This window comes from Rhinatrema bivittatum, chromosome 6 (assembly GCF_901001135.1).
Source record: "Rhinatrema bivittatum chromosome 6, aRhiBiv1.1, whole genome shotgun sequence".
Classification (NCBI taxonomy): Eukaryota; Metazoa; Chordata; class Amphibia; order Gymnophiona; family Rhinatrematidae; genus Rhinatrema; species Rhinatrema bivittatum.
The window spans coordinates 277192914-277217877 of record NC_042620.1 but is presented as its reverse complement, the minus strand read 5'-3'; the positions used below and the strand labels follow the sequence as shown (position 1 = coordinate 277217877).

Sequence of the window (24964 nt, the reverse complement as noted above, 5' to 3'; positions counted from 1 at the left end):
TTCATACAAACCCCTTACTTTGATATCTTTTATAGCCTTACGTTATGCTCTATCGATAAATCAAAGGGGTATTCCTTTAATCATTGGTCCAAGTTTTTAACAATTTTTTTGAAACATTTTCACAAAAATCTTTTAAATATTTAAAAAGTGCACTACTTCCCCAATTTGTTTTGAAAATAATTCATGACTAACATGGTACCATGTTTCGCAAACTGCTGCTTCAGGGGCAGGAATCAGCATACATTCAGTCCAAGATATTCCTCCTTTTAAGTCCCGCTTTACTCTTCTGAAAAAACAACAAATATATACTTCAATGTCTCACCAATATTGAGAAAACTTTCAATGGGAAAACAACTTACATTTGATGAAAGGAGTAATCAATTCTCCATGTAGTATTTTCACCCGCCAAAGTTTCAGCGTCCTGAACTGTGGCGCCAAATTGGGCTTTTTGAATATTCTAACGTGATGACGTATGTGCGTTAATTCTGAGCACAAAAAAATTTAAAGGGTCTATAGCAAGTCTCTCACGTGATGACGTAGACATGATTCCAAACTTAGACGATTACCTGAAAGGGAATTTGCTCAAAGATGTTGTCAGCATTGACTCAGAATACGGAGAGATTTCAAGGGGCTGAGACTATTACCTAAAGGAGAACTTACTCCAAGTTATTATCAACAGAACAATAAATTGTTTCAAAAATGGATCTCTCAACGGAACACCATCCATTCGATCTCCTTGTTAAGTCCTTGAGGAACCACAGTATGGAGTTTAAAGATCCATTTCTGTTCCTGTTGATGGAGAAAAGTAGCTCTATTCCCACCTCGCCAGTGAGGGAGCACTTTCTCCAAAACTGTCCACTTGCATTCATGAATTGAATGATTAAATTGCAGAAAATGTTCAACTAAAGGTGCTTCTATAGTTGTGTTTTTAAGCAGGATTTATGTACTGTCATCTGAACTTTAAAACTCTGTTGTGTCATTCCTGTGTATAGCAATTTACAGAAGCATATTATGCAATATACTATGTGAGTTGTCTTACAAGTGAATTGTGAAGAGAGTACAGTTTTGTATCCTTGAAACATATAATTTTCTGAATCCAAAAGCTTACATTGATAAACTGCATTCACAAGTATGTATTTCCAAAGCCTCCGGAGGTGGATTATAATTGCTGGATCGATCAACCTGATCTCTAATGTTATGGGTTTGTGAATATGCAATTCATAATGGATATGAAAAGACTGGATGAACATCTTGTAGAGACCAACAATGTTTTCTAATGATTTTACAGGCGGCTGCTGCTATTGGAGAATGTCTCATAACCAAACTGCGATGATTAGAATCTTCAGATCTTGTTTTCAAAAAAAGATTCTCAATTATTGTATAGTGCTCTATGGTATGCATTTCAAACACATGAGGGCGGATAGCCCCTATCCAAAAAACGAGCGACCATGTCTTTGGCTCGATCTTTAAATTCCTGTCTTTCAGCACACAGCCGCCTAAGTTGAAAAAATTGACTAACTGGCAGATTTCTTTTAAAAAGGTGTTGGATGTGCACTATCGAACCGTAAGAGGTTGTTACGTTCCGTAGGTTTATGGTAAATACTTGTTTTTAACAAATTCTGATGTTTAGTAATCAAGATATCTAAGAAAATGATCTCTGATGCATGATAGGTGATGGTAAACTTAAGGCGATAGAGAATTAAGCCATTGAAAGAAATCAAGTAGAATGGCAACTGAGCCTTGCACTTGGCGGAAAAAATGGATCTGCAGCATTTTTTGATAGCATGCCTGAAAACTTACAAAAACAATCACAAGAGGTGTCATTGGTGAAAAATAAATCTACATGGTGTCCGCCAATTGCAGGCGATTCAGCAATAGTCACTTTAAAAAAATTAGTCCTTTGGGATATGGACGTTTTGGAAAATAAAAAGCATATAAAGGAACCTTACTAGTCCCACCAAATAAATCCGCCCGCCTAACTTCCACCAAAGAGCGATCATTCTCCACAGCAGGCCCAATCCTCTGGAACAAATTGCCGACTGACCTTAGACTGGAAACCTGCCTTACCTTCAGACGAAAACTTAAGACTTGGCTTTTCCTCCAAGCCTTCCCCTAATTTCTAAAGTGTTCTACCCAGACTCAATCCAACTGATGGGACGTTCGCACTAGTCCCATTACTATTTATATGTATTTTACTTCTAGTTAATTGTTGTCTTTCTACTTCCTGGCTACTCTAGCCCCCAAGTTCTATCTCCTTGTTATATGTAACTTTGCTTCGGCTCTCTTGTTTGGTTTACTAGTTACTCCCCTAAGTTCCATGTAAACCGGCCTGATATGAATCCCTTCATGAAGACCGGTATAGAAATATGTTAAATAAATAAAAAATAAAATGTATTTCAATCTGACTCGTGAAGAATTTTGTACCTTACAAGAGATGGGTCGTCGTTGAGACACTGTAATCAAACCAGCCGATAAGGGCTGTGCAATTGTCATCCTTAGTGAATTCCAATACTCACAAGAAATCTTATGTCAACTTTCTGATGTTCAATTTTATCAACCGATTCCTCAGGACCAGACACCACTTATCATGGAAGAAGTGGCACAGTTGGCTAATGAAGGATTTGAAGAGGGATTCTTAACTAAGGCTGAATGTGATTTTTTGATTTAAAAAGCATCCGCGAGTACCAGTGTTGTATACAATGCCTAAAATACATAAGTCTTTGGACAATCCACCGGGACGTCCGATCGTTTCGGCAAATGATTCGGTCCTGGAGCCAGTATAAATTTTGCTGGACAAAATATTACAACTTCTAATTCTGTTGGCACCTTCTTTCATTAAAGATTCCTCAACCATGATTCAGTTTCTTAATACTCTGGAGGTACATCCTGATTCCATCTTAGTTACTTTAGATATACAGTCGTTATATACTGTTATCCCGCAAGACGATGCCCTGTCTGCTATGGAGAAAGTTCTATCACAGAGTGCCACCACAACGCATTCCAACAGAACATGTTTTGAAATTATTGACACTGGCTTTAAGTAAAAACTATTTTGCATATAGTGGTCAATTTTTTTTTTTTTTTACCAAATTTGTGGCACAGCCATGGGTGCCGCAATGGCCCCAGATGTGGCTAATATTTTTGTGGCCAATTTTGAGGAGACATATGCATGATATTCCCTGGTCATCTCAGCTCATGTATTGGAAGCACTATATAGACTACGTGTTCGTCATATGGCAAGGCTCAGTTGCAAATCTACTTCATTTTTTCAATGACTTAATTCTCTATCAACTTGCCTTAAGTTTACCATCACCTATCATGCATCAGAAATCGTTTTCTTAGATATCTTGATTATTAAACATCAGAATTTGTTAAAAACAAGTATTTACCATAAACGTTCGGAACGTAACAACCTCTTACGGTTCGATAGTGCACATTCAACACCTTTTAAAAGAAATCTGCCAGTTAGATAATTTTTTCGACTTAGGCGGCTGTGTACTGAAAGACAGGAATTTAAAGATCGAGCCAAAGACATGGCCGCTCGTTTTTTGGATAGGGGCTATCCGCCCTCGAGTGTTCGAAATGCATACCGTAGAGCATTATACAATAAATCGAGATAATCATTTTTTTGAAAACAAGATCTGAAGATTCTAATCATTGCAGTCTGGTTATGAGACATTCTCCAATAGCAGCAGCTGCCAGTAAAATCATTAGAAAACACTGGCAGTCTCTACAAGATGTTCATCCGGTCTTTTCGTATCCATTACGAATTACATATTCACGAGCCCATAACATTAGATATCAGGTCAATCGATCCAGCAATTATAATCCACCTCCGGAGGCTTTGAAAATACATGTGAATGCAGTTTGTCATTGTAAGCTTTTGGATTCAGAAAATTATATGTTTCAAGGATACAAAACTGTACCCTCTTCAGAATTCACTTGTAAGACAACTCACATAATTTACAGGGGCATATAATGCAATATACTGCTATACATAGGAATGACACAACAGAGTTTTAAAGTTCGGATGACAGAACATAAATCCCGCTTAAAAACACAAAAACTAGAAGTACCTTTAGTTGAACATTTTCTGCAATTTAATCATTCAATTCATGAATGCAAGTGGACAGTTTTGGAGAAAGTTCTCCCTGACTGGCGAGGTGGGAATAGAGCTACTTTTCTCCATCAACAGGAACAGAAATGGATCTTTAAACTCCATATTGTGGTTCCTCAAGGACTTAACAAGGAGATCGAATGGATGGTGTTCCATTGAGAGATCCATTTTTGAAAGGATTAACTGACTGTTCTGTTGATAATAACTTGGAGTAAGTTCTCTTTTAGGTAATCTTCTCAGCCCCTTGAAATATCTCCGTATTCTGAGTCAATGCTGACAACATCTTTGAGCAAGTTCCCTTTCAGATAATCGTCTAAGTTTGGAATCATGTCTACGCCATCACCTGAGAGACTTGCTGTAGACCCTTTAAATTTTTTTGTGCTCAGAGTTAACGCGCATACGTCATCACGTTGGAATATTAAAAAAATCCCAGTTTGGCGCCACAGTTCAGGATGCAGAAACTTTGGCGGGTGAAAATACTACATGGAGAACTGATTAGTCCCTTCATCAAATGTAAGTTGTTTTCCCATTGAAAGTTTTCTCAATATTGGTGAGACGTTGAAGTATATATTTGTTTTTTCAGAAGAGTAAAGCGGGACTTAAAAGAAGGAATATCTTGGACTGAATGTATACTGATTCCAGCCCCTGAAACAGCAGTTTGTGAAACATGGTACTGTGTTGGGCATGAATTATTTTTAAAACAAAATGGGGAAGTAGTGCATTTTTTAAATATTTAAAAAAATTTTTGTGAAAATGTTTCCAAAAAATTGTTAAAAACTTGCACCAATGATTAAAGGAATACTCCTTTGATTTATCGATAGAGCATAACGTAAGGCTCTAAAAGATATCAAAGTGAGGGATTTGTGTGAAGGTTCCTTAAGATTATAATGTTTTTTGGCAAATACGTCTTTTTGTAATATGACTGCTGAAGAAAAACCATATGATGTGCAGCATAGCGTTTGCAAAGAAACACTTAGGGTAGAGGTTTTCAGAATATCCACAATGAATATGTATTAAAAATTTGCATGCTATGGAGGCAGTGCATGTAGATTTATCTCATACATATTCACTGTGCATATATTTAAAACCCAACTACTTAGGAATCTTCCAGGACAGGTTTGGGAACCACTGATTTAGGGGACACTGCGTGTATGTGGGAGAAGGTTGTGTGGTCAGATGAGACCAAAGTGGAACATTGGCGTGTCAATGCTAAGCAATGTGTGTGGTGTAAAAAACAGCACATTTCCTGTTACCACCATCTATACAGTAAAGCACGATGGTGACAGCATTATGTTGTGGAAATGCTTTGTAGCAGTGGGGACAAGAAAGACTGACAGATGTGCAAAGTACAGCCAGATCCTGGAGGCAATCCTGTTGCAGTCTACCATAGTCCTGGGATTGAGAAGAAGGTTCACTTTTCAGCAGGACAATAATCCTAAACACAAAGTAAAAGCAACAATTGAGTGGCCCAGTAGAATGTGAATGTCCTTGAGTGGCCAGATCTGATTTCAATAGAAAATCTATGGCAAGATTTGAAGACTGCAGACTACGGACAAGCCCAAAAAACAAAGGGAAGCTGATCCAATATAGCTGGTAAGTGAAGAGACAAAGAAGATCGGTGTAAAAGGCAAGTTTCAATAAAGGCTTCCTTTTACACCAATCTTCTTTGTCTCTTTGCTTAGCGCCTATGGACAAGCTCCAGCAGACTTGAGCTTGAGCTATTCTGCCAAGAAGAATGGCCAAAAACTGCTCCTTCCTAAATGACTCATGACTGCATTATTGCTGCAAAAGGGAGCTCACCTAGTACTGAGTCAAGGGGTGTGAAGACTTAAGCAATCAAGACATTTTATAATTCTTTTGGAATATTTCTATAATTGTTCTTTCATGATGTAGTATGCCGTATAGATTAGTGAAAGAAACTCCTACTTTAATGCATTTTGAGTTGTATTTTTTAGACAGCAGAATGTGATCAATTCTCTATTTCTAATAGTCTAACTCCTTCCCCCCTACTACTAACAGCTGCCTGTTCAGATCTGGTGGGGGTCCCCAAAAAGGAGGACCTCACTTGGTGCAAGAGATTCCATGACATCACTTGGTGGGATTGTTTCCCTTCTTCCCAGAATTATGTTCTCTTGCGGGACCACCATCTTCCTTAACAGCACAAGGGCAGCTTTGATTGGAAGTGAGGACTACTTTAATCCTCTACAACTCCTTTACCTTGGCCACAATTGACTGTACTCATGCTCTCAAGGTTACAAGCTGCATGTACCTCCTGTAGGCATATGCTACCTGCCCACAGGGCACATCATCTAAACTGGGTAGGTCCCAGTTTGCTACTGGATAAAAAACATCTTAATTAAACTTAGGAGGATTTTGCAGGGTTTGATTGCTCTGTTTTTCCTCAGGTTTCCCTTATTTTATGTAAGAGTTTAGCTTTTAATACAGTAGTATGAATTAAAAACAAAACAATTTACTGTAGTTAACATGTAAGAACTATGTTTAGCCAAAAGATTTATTAGGATGTAAAACGTTTAAGCTCTGTTTTCCCCCCCCTGGGTTGAATCCTTTTGTTTTAAGGATGGGTGCTCCATCACCTTATCCCCAATGAGGTAAGTGGCAGAGCATTAATCCCCCATCTTCTAAAGGTCCAGTTTTAGCCAAAAGGCCATCTTCTGCTCATAGCTCAAACCCTTGTTTGGATCCTAGCTAAAGGGTTGAGAAGGAACATGCTCTCTTCCAAGCTTTATTCACTTTAGGGGTGGGCTAGTTTATTTTATTTAAATTTGATATACCACTAACCTTTGCAACTGCTCCCTTAAGTTTAAAATACACATTTTATATACTGCCGATCAAATACATACTTTGCTTATCAGGCACATTGCTCTTAACTGTGCTCTTTTCCACCACCAACTCCTGCCAAGCTTTCTGTCTTGCTGTGACATAATGCCTAGAATAAACTTCTCAAGTTAGTGTGTCATGCTCCCTCTCTGGCTCCATTCAAATCTACAAACTCACCTTGAGGCTGCTTTTAAATCTTAATCTAACCATTTTCTTAATAAATTCCTAAACTCTCCTCCGTCTTGACTAGATTGTGATTTCTACAGAGCAGAGACTTGTCTCTTATGTACAGCTGTAGAGTGCTGAATACATCTAATAGCACTATAGAAATACATATAGGGCCGGATTTTAAAAGGGTTACGTGCTTAAGTTAAGCACGTAACCCTTAAAAAAAAAAAACAAAAAAAACTCCTGCGCGCGCCGAGCCTATTTTGCATAGGCTCAACAGCGTGCGCAAGCCGCGGGACGCGCAAAAAGGGGTGGTCAGGGGTGTGGCGTTGGTTTGGGGGCGTGGCAGAGTGCCCCGACACAGCGGCCTGTGTCGGGGCCTGCCACGCCAGAAGACAGCCGGCGCGCATAAGTTACTACTGCCCGGAGGCAGTAGTAACTTTTGGAATAAAGGTAGGGGAAGGGTTTAGATAGGGCCGGGAGGGGAAGGTGCGCGGGGGGTGGAAGGAAAGTTCCCTCCATGGCCGCTCCGATTTCGGAGCGGCCTCGGAGGGAATGGGTAGCGCGCGCAGGGCTCGGCGCGCGCAAGTTGCACAAATGTGCACCCCCTTGCGCACGACGACCCCAGATTTTATAAGATACGCGCGGCTACACGCGTATCTTATAAAATCTGGCGTACTTTTGTTTGCGTCTGGTGAGCGAACAAAAGTATGCGCACGCTCTTTTTTAAAATGTACCCCATAGTAAGGTAGGGGCAGTGACTTTATTTATATTTTATATACCAATTTTCTGTATAGTCATAACGGTTCACAATATAAATATAAACAATACATTACATGCAAATTAAAAACAATTCTCATAAAAATCAAAATACGTACAAAAGCAATTCAAATAAAATCCTTAATAAACAGTAACAAATAATAAATTAATCCCCGATAAAAACTTCAAATAAACATCAAACCAGGCTAAAAAATATACACACACACACATATATATATATATATATATATATATATATATATATATATATACACACATATATGGCCTCATTTAATCCTGTTGATAATCCTGATCAAGTACATTATATCAGCTGGTCTGCATCGATCAGCTCTGTCTTAAATTTATTTCACATCCGCATATATGCTTGCTTAAAAAGTCAGGTTTTTAGATTTTTTTTTTTTTTTTAATAATAATAAATCTTTCTGTAGTCTCAGCGCAGCCAGCATTGAATTCCACAGATTAGGTCCCGCAATAGATTATAGCTCTTTCCCTGACTTTACTTAGGTGTGCTGTTCGTACAGAAGGTATAGATAACAAACCGTTGTTGGTTGACCTTAAGTTTCGCTGAGGCATATGAATGTGCAATGAAGCATTCAGCCACTCAAATCTATCTATCTATAATGAGAGAATAATGCATTAGAGAACTTTATAGTCTATCCTGGATTTTATTGGCAACCAATGCAAATCAATCAAAATTGGGGTAATATGAGTGTATTTCCTTCCCCCATTTAGTATTATTGCTAATGCATTTTGCAATAGATGAAGGGGTCTCAAAGTACTGGCAGGTAAACCCAGGAAAAGAGCATTGCAATAGTCTAAATTTGAAAAAATTAAAGTTTGAAGCACTGTCCGAAAATCATTCAAATGGAGTGGCTTTAATTTTTTTTAATGTGCAATTTATTGTATCCATCTCTAATCATCAGATTAATATGTTTTTTCATATTAAGCTTGTCATCGATAATAATTCCAAGGTCCCGTGCAGAACTAGTTAAATTAATATTGGCACAACCCGCTTTGTAGACAAAGGGCAGACTCGGAGTTAATGTATAGTTTAGTTTTAAATCATCAAAAGTCAAATTATTTTATTTCATATGGGCCAACAATCTTTGAATTGTAGACATGTATATTTCCATTAACTTTAATGTCTTCTCCACAGAATCATTTACAGGAATTAAAAGTTGAATGTCATCTGCATAACATTAATAAATGATACCTAATCCAGAAAACAGTTTACACAAAGGTAACATATATATGTTGAAGAGAGTGGCTGATAAAGAAGAACCCTGTGGCGCTCCTAAATCTAGGTTTAATTTATCAGAACTAGAATTACCTATCTTTACTACAAACGTGTGATCTTGAAGAAATGAAGAAAACCATTGCAATATCTTGCTAGCTTATCTGATCTCAGAGTCTATAAATTAAAATCGTGTGATCCAAAGTATCAAAAGCTGCTGAAATATCTAATAGAATTAATAAATATGATTGACCAGAATCCATGCCTCTATCGGTTAAGGCTAATAAGAGTTTCAGTCCTAAAAACCTTTATAAAACCAAATTGTGATGGGTGGTATAATTTATCTTCTAAAAATTCAGCTAATTGCATTTGCACAACCTTCTCAGTTTTTGCCAGAAATGGTAGATTAGAGAGAGCTCTGTAATTACTTAACATTATGATCAGAATTTCTATTCTTTAAAATTAGCTTGACTATTGTACATTTTAAAGACTGATATTTTTCCTTTTTCAAGAGAAAGATTTACAATCTCAGTGATTGGCCTAAACACCATATGAGTAACTGTTTTTAAAACTTTTATCGGAATGGCATCTAATAAATGAATAACTGGATTCGTCTTTTTAATAATCGATTTCAACTTTAGTGGAAGAAACCACATTTTTACACCACTCAAATAGCAAACATACAAATTCACTCCCTTCTCAGGAAGAGACCAGAAACCACCAAGGAAATTTATATTTTTTTATTGAATCTTTAGCCAGTGGTGGGTTTCCAGCTCAGTCAGAACTGGCAATCATTGGGCAATGACAGCCTTCATTCACAACATCCAAGAGAGTTCAATTTTTCTGAGCTTCCCTAATCCAGTCGCTGCACTGACAGTCTTTGCGTAGGAGCCACAGAGCACAGCTCCCTCCAGAACCTTGCACACGAACTCCTTAGTTTTAATGTCACTATTGAGCGATGAGTGGCACTGCTTCTGTGCAAATGCCGTGAATGCTCCCAGATATTTACTCACTTATTAATACCAGAAGCCAAAGCCCAGCTGCCTTGCAAACTGCTCAGTTCAATGCCCCTCTCTTTCGAGGCCTTACCAGGGAGTGGAAGGATCATTTCATCTCACATAAGACGATTACAGTGCTGACTCGCATTGTCTGTGCTCAACTTGCCCGATTCTTTTGTTCAGTACCACTGCCTAGAGTTAGGCTGATTTCTACATATGCGTGTTTTGTTTTTTTTCTCATTAGTGGCTTCCCTTGCATTTGGCCTTGTTGAATTTCATCTGCATTGTGTCAAAATTATTTTTAATTCTAATCCTCTATAGCGTTTGCAGCTGAGAATTGTTCAGGTGCATTCTCTATGGTGATACTCACGGCCAAAATAATGTCGTGCTAGGCTTCCTCTTGATGTGTACATCCGAGCAGAACTGCTGACTCCATCTTTCATACTTGCTTGGTGCACAATAGGGTAGATTTTCAAAGGGTTACACGTGTAACCCTTTAAAACCTACCCCTGCGCGTTGAGCCTATTTTGCATAGGCTCGGCGGCACGCACAAGCCTCGGGACGTGCGCATGTCCCGGGGCAGGGCGGCAGGCCAGAGTCCTCCAGCACAGCGGCTGTGCCCGGGGGGGGGGGGTTGGTGCACCGGCAGCTGGCCGATGCGCGCAAGTTACGCCTGCAATAAAGGTAGGGGGGGAGTTAGATAGGGCAGGGGGTTGGGAGCGAAAGGAAAAGTTCCCTCCGAGGCCGCTCTGATTTCAGAGCGGCCTCTGAGGGAATGGGGAAAGCCATTGGGCCTCTCCTAGGGCCTCGGCATGAGCGAGGTGCACCCCCTTCTGCGCGCTGAACCCGGATTTTATAACATGCGCGCGGCAGTGTGCACGTTATAAAATCGGGTGTACATTTGTGTGCGCCAGGTAGCGCGCACAAATGTACCCCGCACGTGTAAGATTAAAAATCTGCCCCAATATAATGTGAGCCTTAGCTTGTTTATGGTATGAAACAGTCAAAAGCCTGTCTTCAATCTGTTTCCCCCTCATATACAAAGCTTGTCAGTCAAGGGTAATTAGCTTGGTTTAGTAAGATTTGTCCTTCACAAATCCATGTTGGGTATTTACAGACTTGTCTTCCATTGTTTCTGAGTACTGAGGTTAGGTAGGTCCCTGGCTCTTCCTTTTTAAAAGTCTGCCATCACATTTATCGATTTCCAGTTTCTAGGATCTCACTTATTTTTCAGTATTGGCAAGGTGTATTCAAACAACCCGTCAACACTTACTTGTAAGCCCACCTTTCCTAATATATCTGAAGGTGGAGAATAATGCACTTCCTTTGGGGTACAAAGAAGGACCAAATGCTTTCTTTGTGGGAACTCTAGGTCCCTCTCTCCAAGGTATGCCCTGAATCATAGCTTTCCCTGTTCGTACCCGGATCAGTCCAGACAGTGGGTTGAGCCTCGTGTCCAGCAGATGGAGACAGAGAAAAACTGAAAGGGTATCCTATCTCAGGACAGAGCCTACCCTGCATCGCTTCAGTATTTCTCTGTCTCCTGCAGATGCAGGCAGCTGAACTTGCGGCTCCCTTCCTTTTCTCAATTTGTTTCTCCCTGTGAGATTTTTCCTGCTTCTTCTTCTTGTTTTTGCAGGATCAAGCAAGTGTTACTTTTAATTCTGTATTTAAAAATAAATAAAGGAATTAAAGACTTCTGTTTTAAGGGAGACAGCTCTGTCTCCCCGCTCTTATGGGATCCTATGGGGGCTTGCCCCTTGTTATTCAGTCTAGGAATCCCTTCCCGGTGACCTGCTTGGGGCGATACTGGTGGTCCAGTCACTTCCCCTTTTTGCTGTGCTGCCCTTGAGACGTCCTATACGTCGAGTAATTACCAGTTTAAAATAAAATAAAATATATAAATAATATCGGAAGTCAAAGACAAGCGAAATCAGCCCTGCTAGTACAGGGAAAGCAACGCAGCAGGGTTCGTTCGCCTGCTCCCGCTGCTCGGGCAGCCCAGCTCAGCTGATTCTCTCTGCGTCAGTTCCTACCTCTCATCATGCCACGTTCTAATTGCTGCCTAGCCTGCAGGGAGCCTGCGATTCGGCTCTCCCGCGATGGGCTGTGTTCTGATTATTTGCCTGGCGGGGAGGGTTCCTCCGTGGCGGCGGTGAGGTCGACAGCCCGTGGTCGACTTTCCAAACGCGTGGCCAGGTCATCCCCCTTACCAAAAAAACTGTGGAAACGGCGGCCATTTTGGGGGCAGGCTTTTCTTCAGATTTTGGGCTGCAGGGCTTAAGTGAGCCTGATTTAACCATTTTTCTGCCGGATTTAAGCCAGGTCAGAGCCTACTCCCTCTTTACCCGGGAAATCCAGGCCTCGTTTTACCACTGAATTTGTGCTTCTAATGCACAAATCTGGCTAGCCTGCAGGAAGAGGATGACCCCTCTCCAGGTTGTGTCCCCTCCCCCCCCCCAGGTAAATCCCTCGGGTGCCTGCTCCGCAGCCTCTTCCTGTGCCGGATGGGCAGGGCTCCGTCAGGGTCAGGGTGGTGCCAGGAGCCCCAGCCGCGATCCCTGATCCAGACTCTGACTTGTTTCCAGGTCCTCCACTCGAGGGTGACGACTCACGTGTTCTCAGTTTGTTCCAAAGGGAAGAGCTGGATCTGCTCATTCCCTTTATTTTGGATGAGCTGGGAATTGAAGTGCCATCTGAGGATTCCCCTACGGCCTCTATACCAGCTAACATGGACCCAGTCCTGGTGGGATTTAGAGCTCTTCCACGTACGTTCCCTTTCCATCCTATGCACAGGCAGCTTCTCCTCTCGGAATGGGAGTCTCCTGAGGCGGGGCTCCGCGTGGGTAGGGCGATGGACAAGCTCTATCCCCTCCCTGATCAATACCTAGAGATGCTTAAAGCTCCCAAGGTGGAAGCTTCCGTCTCCGTGGTCACCAAACACACCATCATCCCAGTGGTGGGAGCTACAGTGCTGAAAGATATTCAATACTGCAAACTCAAGCTTTATCTTACATGCATCTTTGAAGTCTTGGCATTAGGGGTCCGGGCGACAATCTGCAGCAGTCTCATGCAGCAGGCAAGCCTTAGGTGGGTTCAACAATTGCTCAGCACCCAGGACCTCCCGTCTGCAGAGGCGGAGCAGGCAGAATGACTGGAGGTGGCAGTGGCATATGGGGCTGATGCCCTATATGATTTGCTCAGAGTGCAGGCCAGGGCTATGGTTTCAGCAGTGTCGGCCAGGCATCTCCTCTGGTTGTGCAATTGGTCTGCGGATTCCTCCTCCATGTCGCAGTCGGGCACCCTTCCCTTCAAGGGCAAGTTGCTTTTTGGTGAGGACCTTGAACAGCTTATCAAATCCTTAGGAGGGAACAAGGTTCATAAGTTGCCAGAGGACCGCTCGAAACAGTCTAAGTCCTTTTTTTCCTTCACGTTCTCGTTTTAGGTCAGCACTGGTTTAATAGCAGAGCATGGGGATCCTTTCCAAGAGGTACCTCCTCCAGATCCCAGTCCTGATCTCATTTCTTTCTTGGCCGATGTCCCTTCCGGGAGGGAAACCCGCAACACTCTGCCGCAAAGTCCTCTTCCCAATGAAATACGGCCAGCCCATTCCTCCGTTCCCAACTTAGGTGGATGTCTGTCCCTGTTTATCGAGTAATCGGTCTAAATCACGTCGGACCAGTGGGTCCCGAGGTGCTAGAGAAAGGTTACATTTTAGAATTTGCCCAGGATCTCCCAGACCTCCACATAATCTCTCCCTGTGGAAAGTGGAAGCGTCCAGAGGTCTGCCAGACTCTTGTCAGGTTGCAAGAGCTCGGATCCATAGTCCCAGTCCCGGTGGAGGAACAAGGATCCGACTAGTATTCTATCTACTTCGTCGTGCCCAAAAAGGACAGTTCCTTCCGTCCAATCTTGGCTCTCAAAAGAGTCAACCAGGCCCTCAAGGTTCCCCATTTTCGAATGGAGACCCTGAGGGCGGTGATAGTGGCGGTTCGCTCAGGCGAATATCTGGCCTCGCTCGACTTAACGGAAGCTTACCTGCACATACTGATAAGCCACGACCATCAGAAGTATCTCCGGTTCAACATTCTGGGGCAACACTTCCAGTTTCGGGCTCTTCCGTTCGAGCTCGCCACTGCGCCATGCACGTTTACCAAGGTCATGGGGATGGTGGCGGCCGCTCTCCACCGGGACGGTGTCCTGGTCCATCCTTTCCTGGACGATTGGCTCATTCGAGCCCAGTCGGAGTCTCTCTGCAGGTCAGCGCTCGACAGAGTCTTGGCCTTCCTCGCCTCCCTCGGGTGGATAGTCAACTTCTCCAAGACCAATCTCCAGCCCTCCCAGGTTCTGGAATTCCTGGGAGCATGCTTCGACACCCGGGTCAGCAAGGGGTTCCTGCCGGACGCTCGGGCAATCAAACTTATGGATCAAGTGCACAATTTTCTCTCACTCTCGCTGCCCTCTGCCTGGGATTACCTTCAGGGCCTGGGATTACCTTCAGGTCCTGGGGTCCATGGCTTCCACTATCTATCTGGTTCCTTGGACTTTTGCGCATATGCGTCCATTACAGAAAGCTTTGCTGTCCCGCTGGAAGCCGGTGTCAGAACAGTTTAAGACGCTCCACCGTCACCGACATGCAATGGTGGCTCTCGCATCTCCTGAAGGAGATGCCTCTACAGACACCTCAGTGGATCATTGTCACGATGGGGGAGCAGTGTGTGTCAAACTCAGTCTACTCAGGGATACTGGTCCCCAGTTCAATCCCGCTGGCACATCAATTGCCTGGAGGCTCGAGCGGTCCGTCTGGCACTCAAAGTCTTTTTTCCTCTGATCAGTCGCGGGTTCTCTTGGACAATGCCACCATGGTGGCCTATATCAATCGACAGGGGGACACCAGAAGTCGCCTGGTGGCTCTGGAAGCCAGCAAGCTGTTTGCCTGGGTAGAGCGTCACCTGGATCGCTTGGCATCTTCTCACATTGCGGGGAAGGAGAACGTTCAAGCCGATTTCCTCAGTTGGCAGCGTCTAGACCCCGGAGAGTGGGAGTTGTCCAGAGCAATGATGACCACACTGAACAATGCAAAAGCTCCCAGATTCTTCAGCCGCAGAAGGGAGCACTGCTCGGAAGGAGTGGATGCCCTGGTTCTTCTCTGGCCTCATGACGTTCTCCTGTACGTGTTTCGTACTTTGCCCTGGTGGGAAAAGTACTCAGAAGAATAGAACTGGAGCGGGGACCCATCATTCTCGTGGCACCTGAGTGGCCCCGCAGACCGAGGTACGTGGATCTAGTGAACTTTGCGACAGACGGTCCTCTTCGCCTCTGCCATCTTCCACACCTACTCCAACAGGATCCAATATTTTTCAATCAGGTGGATCGCTCTTGTCTAGCGGCCTGGCTTTTGAACGGCGGTGACTAAGAAAGAAGGGATATAAAGAAGTTATATCCACCCTGTTGTGGGCCCGTTCTATCTCTATCGTTTACGAAAATTAGCAGGTAAGAACCAATTTTCCTTTCTCTAGCTGTGCAGAATGAGTCAATATGGTGCACTGAGATGGATGAACAGACAGGATGTATTGCCAATTCCTTAAGTATCTAAAGACAGATTATGATCAGGGCCCCACCCATGTGAAAACACTGAACTTGCCTCAGTACTCTGTCATCGATATGAAGTATTTTCGGTTTGGGATTACTGTTAACATTTTTGTAATGACTAAAATCTAGCATTGGGTGGACAGTTTTCAAAGGAATTTGACCAGGTAACTAAGCAGTTATCTGGGTAAATTACCTAGGCTGAAAAGTACCCTTCCCTCGGTAATCTATAAACTGGCATTAAAATCAGCTACAGTACCTGAAGACTGGAGATGGCCAATGTAACTCCAATTTTTAGCAAAGGTTCTGGGTTGATCTAGAAAACTACAGACTAGAGAGCTGGATGTCAGTGCTGGGAAACCGGTTGAAACTATTCTAAAGAACAAAACTGTTGAACATACTGTACAGATAGGCATAGTTTAATGGGACAAAGCCAACATGGATTTAGCCAAGGGAAGTCTTGCCTCACCAATCTGCTACATTTTTTGAAGGCATGAATAAACATGTGGATAAAGGTGAGACAAGTGATGTAATGTATCTGGATTTCCAGAAAAGGTTAGACAAAAGTACCTCTTGAGAGACTCTTGAAGAAATTAAAAAGTCATGGGATAGGAGGCAATGTTCTATTGTGGACTGAGAACTGGTTAAAAGAGAGAAAAAAAGAAGAGTAGGGCTAAATGCTCAATTTTCTCAATGGAGAAAGGTGAATAGTGGTATGCTCCAGGGATCTGTACTAAGACCACTGCTTTTTAACATTTATAAATGACCTACAGATGGGAACAACAAGTAAGGCGATCAACTTTGCTGATAATACAAAATTATTCAAAGTTGTTAAATCACAAGAGGAACATGCGAAACTGGGAGACTGGGCATCCAAATGGCAGATGACATTTAACGTGGACAAGTGCAAAGTGAAACACGTACGGAAGAGTAACCCAAATTATAGCTACTCAATGCAAGGTTCCACATTGGGAGTCACTACCCAGGAAAAGGATCTAGGCATCATTGTGGATATTATGTTGAAATCCTCTGCGCAGTGTGTGGTGGCAGCGGCCAAAAAACAAATAGAATGCAGGGAATCATTAGGAAAGGAATGGAAAATAAAACAGAGAATATCATAATGCCTCCTTATCGCTCCATGGTGCAACCTCATCTTGAGTATTGTGTGCAGTTCAGGTCACATCTCAAAAAGGATATAGCAGAATTAGAAAAAGGTACAGAGAAGGGTAACCAAAATCATAAAGGAGATGGAACAATTCCCCTATGAGGAAAGGGTAAAGATGTTAGGATTTCAGTCTGGAGAAGGCTGAGAGAAGATACAATAGAGGTGGATAAAATAATGAGGGGAGTGGAATGAGTAAACATTAATCAGTTTACTCTTTCAAAGAGTACAAAGACTAGGGGGGACACAGAGAAGTTACTAAGTGATACATTTAAGACAAATAGAAAACATTGTTTTACTCTGCATAATTAAGCTCTGGAATTCATTGCCAGAGGATGTGGTGAAAGCTGTTAGCGTAGCTGGATTTAAAAATGTTTGGACAAGTGCCTGGAGAAAAAAAGTCTATAAACCATTAAGGTGGAGTTGCAGAAATCTGCTTCTTATTCCTGGGATAAGCAGCACAGAATCTCTTTATCCTCTTGGGATCCTGTGAGGTAGTTGTGATCTGGCTTGGTCACTGTTGGAAACAGGATACTGGGCTTGATGGACCTTTGGCCTGACTCAGTATAGCAAAAGTAATGTTCTCAGTGACTATATGAACATGTATTGTTTCACACTGGGACCTTTTAGCCATAGGAGAAGGACTGAGGCTCAGGGAAGGCACATACTTTTATATTCAATTACTCGGCTTTTCCAACTCCAAGCTCAAGGCAAAACAAATTTCCCTGCCCAAGAGGACTTACAGTCCAAGTTATAAAGTCATCAGAAAGATTTCCTTTGAATGTAAGCTTACAGATCCACCTGCAAGTTGGCCAAAAGACTTCAAAAGTTTCTCCTAAATGTCTGAGTTATCTGTTATTAGTTTTCCCACCCCATTCAGAAAAGGGAGTGTGTGTGTGATGCATGTATGGGGAAGTGGGAGGATGACGAGGAATAACGTGGAGCCGATTTAATACATTTATGAATCATGGTAAGAGATCATCAAGTTTGGACATTTATATGGATAAAGGAATAAAAAAGGCAAAGATGGGGAACAGGGGCTGATCAAGAGAGGGCAGAGACTAGTAAGAACTGTTACCTGAGAGCGAGCAAAAAAATGGGGACTGCTAGACTTCATGCTCCTTTTGCAGGGCCAAATAACCATCCAGGACTTATCATCGGAGACTGTCTATGACGTGCTGCATGATGTGGATTATCGTAAGAAATGGGACTATGGCATGATTGAGACCCATGACATTGCTCGCCTGAACGCTAATGCTGACGTGGGCTACTACTCCTGTGAGTGGCACTTCGTGGTCGTTAGTTCATGGATCAGTAAGCTGGGAAGTCAAGAGTAGTTTGGACCAGCGGGTTCCTCATTAGGTCCATTAGATAGTGTCCACCCTGACATTCACCACTGTAAACTACCTTCTTATCGCTGCTCTGTCCCTTTTCTGCCTTCCTTGCTTACAAAGACTAAATGGAGAAGATAATTTTATTCTGATTAGTGCTGTTTCATTGTCAGGGAAATGTCCCAAACCACTGAAGAATCGAGATGTGGTGACTCTGAGGTCTTGGCTTGTCTTGGATAATTATCGGATGATCCTGAGTTTCTCTGTCAAACACCCTGTGAGTATCTGTCCCTGGGACTGGAGGGAGGAAAACCTTTCTAGTTGGAGGCTGCTAGTTTTGCTGAGAGTTTAAGTAATTTTACCTCTCCCTATTTTTGGTGAGAACCTACCCTGCGAACTCTGAAGCCTTCCCGACCCAGGTGCCCAGTGGGTCTTGACCGCTCGCTCTCTTTCTCCTCCAGCATTTGCACCTGCAGTGCCTCGTGTTTTTTTTTTTTTTTTTTTTTAAGACAGGCCTGTGAAAATACCCCTCCCCCCCCCCCCCGAAAAAAGAAAGGCAATACCTTCCTGATGGTGATTCAGATGCCGGAGGACCAGCGGGAGCAGTCCAAGGGGAAAGAGGAGCAAAAACTACTGGCTTTCAGTACCCTGGATGTCTTCAGGCTGAGCTAAACCAGGGATCCCAATCCCCTGCTCCACCTGAGGAATGGCCCCCAACGTTGCCTAACACCTCAGGGAGCCCACATGAGAATCCTGTTCTGTTTCTTCTTTTTAATCTAATTTTCCAGACTGCAGGACTTTCACCTCTGCCATCTGCTGGAGTCAGAGGTGAAAGTCTGCAGGTGGCATTCTATCTTATGTATCAGTTTCAGAAAAGCTTTTGTTCTCCGACTTCATCTGCTGGTAGGGATGCAGAATCCACTTGTCTGGACTGATCTGGGGTATGAACAGGAAATTATTTTAATCTCTCTACCTAAATCTGGTGAGAACCCACCCTGTGAATTTGAGAGACCACATCTACAAAAGGACATTGTAAAGTTGGAGGTAATTCAAAGAAGTCATACCCAAAGACTGAAGGTGCTAAAGATGAGCTGGCTAGAATGGACAGAGGAGATATAATACAAACATGAAAATATCCAGCAGGCGCCCATAAAGTACCAGAAAGAAGTATATTCCATATAATGAAAGGTCAAGGACAATGGGTGGTCACATGAAGCTGAAGGAGGGATCAAAAAGATGTGACAGGGTGGTGGATACCTGGAACAGACTTCCAGCAGAGGTGATAGGAACCAAAAGTGTCAGAATTCAAGCATGCATGGGACAGACACAAAGGGACGTTTAGGTGGAGGGGGGCAGACTGTTTTGAACTAAGTGGTCCTTTTCTGCCAACATCTTCTGTATTTCTGTAATCTACACTTAACTTTTCTCTAACCAGTATGTATTGTGATGGTTCCTCTCTTATCTGCAGGAATACCCTCCTAGGAAAGATTTGGTACGAGCAGTCTCCCTGCTGGCTGGCTATCTTATCACTACAACTGGGCCCAGTAGTTGTGTTCTTACTTATCTGGCTCAGGTTGATCCCAAAGGTAAGGCTGCAATCCATGGGCTCTGAGACTAGCCAACACTAGGCATGCTCCCTGCCTGAGAGGGTGACAATGAAAAATAAGTGGGTGCTAGCGAGGAATTCTGCAGATAATGGAGAAAGAGAAGGGATACAGGAAAATAGTCTCTGAGACAGCCAGAGTGGATTTTCATTGTGGCTTTCTTTCTGGTAACACTTTTATTTCTTATGTTTTTAGGCTCCCTCCCTAAGTGGGTAGTGAATAAGTGTTCACAGTTCCTGGCTCCTAAGGTGAGAGCTCATGTGCTAGACCCTGCATATACAAAGGTGATGGTTGATACAGGAGAACATAGAGGGTTATGGAAGCTTAACAGGTGGAGATGTTACTTGAATAGGGTGTCTGAGTAGCTCTCCTTGTTCTAGGGTAGTGAGCAAGCAGCATGCTGGAATGAACACCTTGCCTTTTCTTTCCTGCAGATTCTCAAGAAGTTGCACAAAGCATGCATGAGATACCCAGCTTGGAAACAGAAGAACAAGCCTCACTTCAAACCTTGGCTATACCCAGAGCAGAATACGCTTCCATGCATCTCCCTATCCCAGCTGAGTGTGCAGCATGCAGCCTCGCTAGAAAACATTGATGAAAGCGGCCTAGCAGAGGTGACAGATGAGCAGGGTGACAATAGTGATGAGGATAGCTGGGACAAGAAGTGATAGCCCAAAAGGAGGCGTATTCACCAGGACTTTGGCCGGGCTTCAGCCAGGAGTCATGCATTAATGTAAAAAAGCATTGTACTTGTGTGCTACAAGTGATGATGAATTCAGTTGTCCAAGGCTTAACAGGAAGCAAAATCTCACCATGGTCTGTATTCTTTTAGTAAAAGGGGGTTCAGAAAAGAACGGAGGGGCTGGGCAGAAGTAGAAGGAGACTAAGGACTGTGCCAGCAGAGCAAGGCCCAGTCCACCTCTACTATTGGTACCAGTCATGGAACTAGAAAAGCAATTTGTTTAAAAAAAAAAATGGTGGGTGAGTGTTTTATAGGAAAATTGGTTCTTACCTGGTAATTTTCATTTCAAGTACCCCAGATCAGTCCAGACAAGTGGGTTTTGCATCCCTACCAGCAGATGGAGGCAGAGAACAAAAACTTTGATGCACTGCTACATAACTGAGAATGGCACCTGCAGTCCCTCAATATTGACCTGTACTCAAGCCACACTAGAATGAAAATCACAACTATCCCCTGATTTCCCAGAGAGAACAAACGTAGAGCTGAAGCCCCACATCAACTGAAAGGAAACCAAATAAACCTGGTAATCCTATAGGCTCTGAATATATATTACAACTGAAGATCTTAATGTCTGCCATCAGCACAGTCTTTTGCAAAGTGTTTCTGCACTGATCTGTGATATTTCAGGAACAAAAATTAGCAGGTAAGAAGCAATTTTCCTTTCTTGTTTGTACCCCAGATAAGTCCAGACAAGTGGGATATATCAAAGCGACCCTACATTGGATGAGCATCTGAAAGACCCGCTTTCAACACACTTTCACGAAAAACATGGTTTACCAGCGTGCAGAGAAGACCATGTCACTAGCCTACCGATATCCTGTGGCGACACCAACTGACATTCAGCCCAAGAGGCTGCCTGCGCCTGAGTAGAGTGCGCTTGCAACCCTTCCGACCATCTTCTGATCTTTGCAAAGATATGCCGAACAGATAGTTAAGGTGGAAAGATGAACCGATCTTGGGTAAAAATGAGGGTACCCCATCATCCATAATTCTCAGAAACAGCTCTCTACAGGACAAAACCTGTAGCTCTGAAATTCACCTGGCTGAACAAATCATCACTAGAAAAACCACCTTCAAGGTGAGGTCCTTTAGCAATGCTCGCCATAGTGGTTCAAATGGAGGCTGCGTAGCACTTGAAAAACCAAATTCAAACTCCATGCCAGGCACATCCTGCGAACCGAAGGTAGCAAATGTGTGGCTCCCTTCAAAAACCGGACTACATCTGGATACAACGCTAAGGGTCTCCCTTGCAACCTACCTCAGACACCCCAGAGCCATCACTTGCACACGCAGGTATGCAGTATGCCAGACCCTTGGACCAGCCCTGCTGTAAAAAGGCTATACACCAGGCCTCAGACACTCTCCTGACATACGCCATAGATGTGGATGGTCTCCTGGCCTGAAGCAAAAGTAGCAATCACAAGCTCCAAGTACCCTTTTTGCTCTTATACGCCTCCTCTCAAAAGCCAAGCCGCGAGACAAAAGTGATCCACTCGATTTGAGAAAATAGATCCTTGTCTCAACAGGTCCTCTAGATGACCTAACCTGATAGGACCATCTACGGCGAGATGAATCAGATGTGCGAACCATGGCTGTCTCGGCCACTCCGATGCCACCAGTATGACCCTTCCCGGTTGCCTCTCAATGCGCCATAAAACGGAACCTATTAACGGCCATGGGGGAAAAACTTACAGCAGAATCCTTGCCTGCCATAGCAGACCCAGAGCATCTATTCCCTTGGCTCTGACCTCTCGTCTGTGGTTGAAGAACCGTGTCATCTTGGCATTGCTTCGTGAGACCATTGGATACAGCTGGGGGTTGCCACAATGGGCTTGAATCAGGTTGAAAGCTTCCACTGATAACTCCCATTCTCCCAGATACAACTGTTGCCTGCTGCGATAGTCTACCTGAACATTGTCCACTCCGGGCCACATGCGAAGCTACTATCCCCTGCAGATGCCGCTCTGGGCTTCCAGAACCATGGTGCGACTCATCATCCTGCCATGCCATTTGATGTACGCCACAATTGTCTGAGAATACTCTCACCACTCGAATGTGGACCTGCAGGAAGAAAACAGTCAGTGCCCTGCAAACCGCTCTTGTTTCCAAATGATTGATCGACCAGGTTGCTTCCGTAGGTGACCCCTGATCTTGGGCCCTCTGCCCTTAACAGACTGCCCCCCAACCACTGAGGCTGGTATCCATAGTCAACAGAACCCAGTCCGGAGTCTCCAGATCCAGCCCCTTCTTTAAATTGCAAAGAGACAGCCGCCACGAGAGACTGGACCTGAATTCCCCCTGCAGCAGTAAAGGCTGCTGATACTCCAACAATGGACTCCAGCGGGACAGAAGCATCCTCTGGAGAGCCCTTAGGTGAGCAAATGCCCATGGTACCAAATCTAGTATAGATGCCATAGAACCCAGCACCTATAAATAATCCCTGGCCTTGGGAACTGGCATGTGTAAGAAATGCCCTCTTTGTGACTGAATCTTTACTAACCTCTCTGGGGTGAGAAAGACCCTGCCGGCCCGGGTGTCGAACTATGCTCTCAGATAATCCAACGCTTGGGTCAGTACTAGACTACTCTTGGCTATGTTTGTTTATCACCCATCCAAGCGACTGTAATGTGTCTATCACTCGACACTTTGTCTGACAACATTCCCCCTTGGACTTCGCTGCTGCTGCCACCACCACCACTTTCATGAACATTCATGGTGCTGTTGGCAACCCGAAAGGAAGGGCCCGAAATGTTGCCCCAGCACCTTGAACTGTAAAAACGTCTGGTGTTTCTGCTGAATGGCTATATGCAGATAAGCCTCTGTCAAATTTATTTATTTATTTATTTATAGTATTTCTAGACCGGAGGTTCCTGTATAGAATACATATCACCCCGGTTTACAAGGAACTCAAACTATCGCTTCATTTAGCGGTTTACATTGAACAAGGTTTACATTGCAACAAGTTATAACAAATTTATAATGTAGAAAAAATTACTAAAACAAGTTCAAGGGACACTAGAAACTCTCCTCTTCAGACTGCTGCGATTACCATCCATAATGTTTCCATCTTGAAACATGGCACCTGCAGAGCCATATTGACCTCCTGGATATCCAAAATGGACCAAAAAGTGCCTTCCTTCTTGGGGATCACGAAATAAATCGAATATCTTCCTTGCCCCCTTTCCAGTGGAGGAACTGGCACAATTACATGCAGCCTTTGTAAGCAATGGAGTGTCTCTCGCATGGCCTCTAGTTTGCTTCTGGACATGCCATGGGACACCATGAATTCCTCCCTCATCAGATGAGGAAATTCTAAGGTGTAACCATTTATCACCTCTAGAACCCACTGGTCCAAAGTAATCTTGGTCCACTCTTTATAGAAAATTGACAACCTTCCTTCCTCCTGCCGCTTCCTCCAAAGAGTGGACCCACCTGACTTCATTGTGAAGCCTTTCCTCCTCTGGTCACCTGATCTCTGGAGGTTCTGCAGCCATCCCGAATGGGCTGCTGCTTTTCCTGATGTCTGCTTCTGCCCCCAACCTGAGGCACTCTTGACAGAACGAAAACACCCGACATCCCAAAAACGGGATCGTGGAGAAAAGATCTGCTTAACTGCTTTTAGGCAACTTGTTTCCCTTGGACTTCCCCCAGATGTTTCATCAACTGTTCCAGATCTTCCCCAAATAGGAACTTTCCCCCGAAAGGAAGATTGCAAAGCTGCGATTAGGACCACACAACCACTGACCAATTACGTAACTACAGAAGTCTCCTTGTTGCTACCATGGAGACCATATTCCTGGCTGACATCTGGACCAAGTCATAAAGTGTATCTGCCACATAGGCCACTCTGGCCTCCAGCTGGACCACCTGACTGAAGCCCTCAGAACTAGGCTTCTTTGCTTGTGCCTTCTGCACCCAGTGCAAACAGGCCCTCTGCATCAGGCTACCACAAATCGTCGCCTGTAGACTCAAAGCTGATACTTCAAACATTCTTTTCAACTGAATTTCCAGCTTACGGTCCTGCACATCCTTCAAATAGCTGAGCCCACCACTAGGACAGTGGCCTTTTTGGTAACTAACGATTCAGCCTCATCCACCTTAGGTAGCCTCAGCAATTCCAAGGTTTTTTCTGTCAATGGGTATAACTTAATCATTGTCCTATTGACCTTTAAGCCAGCTTCCAGAGTATCCCACTTGTGGTTTCTCAGCTTCTTTACCTTCTTGGTTAACGGAAATGCCTTTGTCAGTCCCAGTAGGCCATCTAGCACTGGATCCACAATCTCATGATCCGAATCTTCCTAGTGACCTTGATCCTCAGTTCATCCAAGACCTGGGGAATGAGGGGCCTTAACTCCTCTTTCCAGACCAATCTGACAACCCTAGGGTCATTTCCTTCTGGCA

The 24964-nt window shown here is 43.6% G+C and overlaps 1 protein-coding gene across 2 annotated transcripts in view; it reads left to right on the top strand.

The window, feature by feature from the left end:
* The window catches only part of LOC115094319 (START domain-containing protein 10-like), a 47888-nt gene extending 27256 nt beyond the window's left edge, over nucleotides 1–20632 (top strand). For both annotated transcript variants that reach the window (XM_029607257.1, XM_029607258.1), the window contains exons 3-7: nucleotides 18017–18164; nucleotides 18391–18494; nucleotides 19686–19803; nucleotides 20017–20069; nucleotides 20256–20632. In XM_029607257.1, the coding sequence (XP_029463117.1) occupies nucleotides 18017–18164; nucleotides 18391–18494; nucleotides 19686–19803; nucleotides 20017–20069; nucleotides 20256–20489 (657 nt within the window). In that variant the 3' untranslated portion in view covers nucleotides 20490–20632. The remainder of the gene's footprint in view (nucleotides 1–18016; nucleotides 18165–18390; nucleotides 18495–19685; nucleotides 19804–20016; nucleotides 20070–20255) is intronic.
* The last annotated feature ends 4332 nt before the right edge of the window (nucleotides 20633–24964 follow it).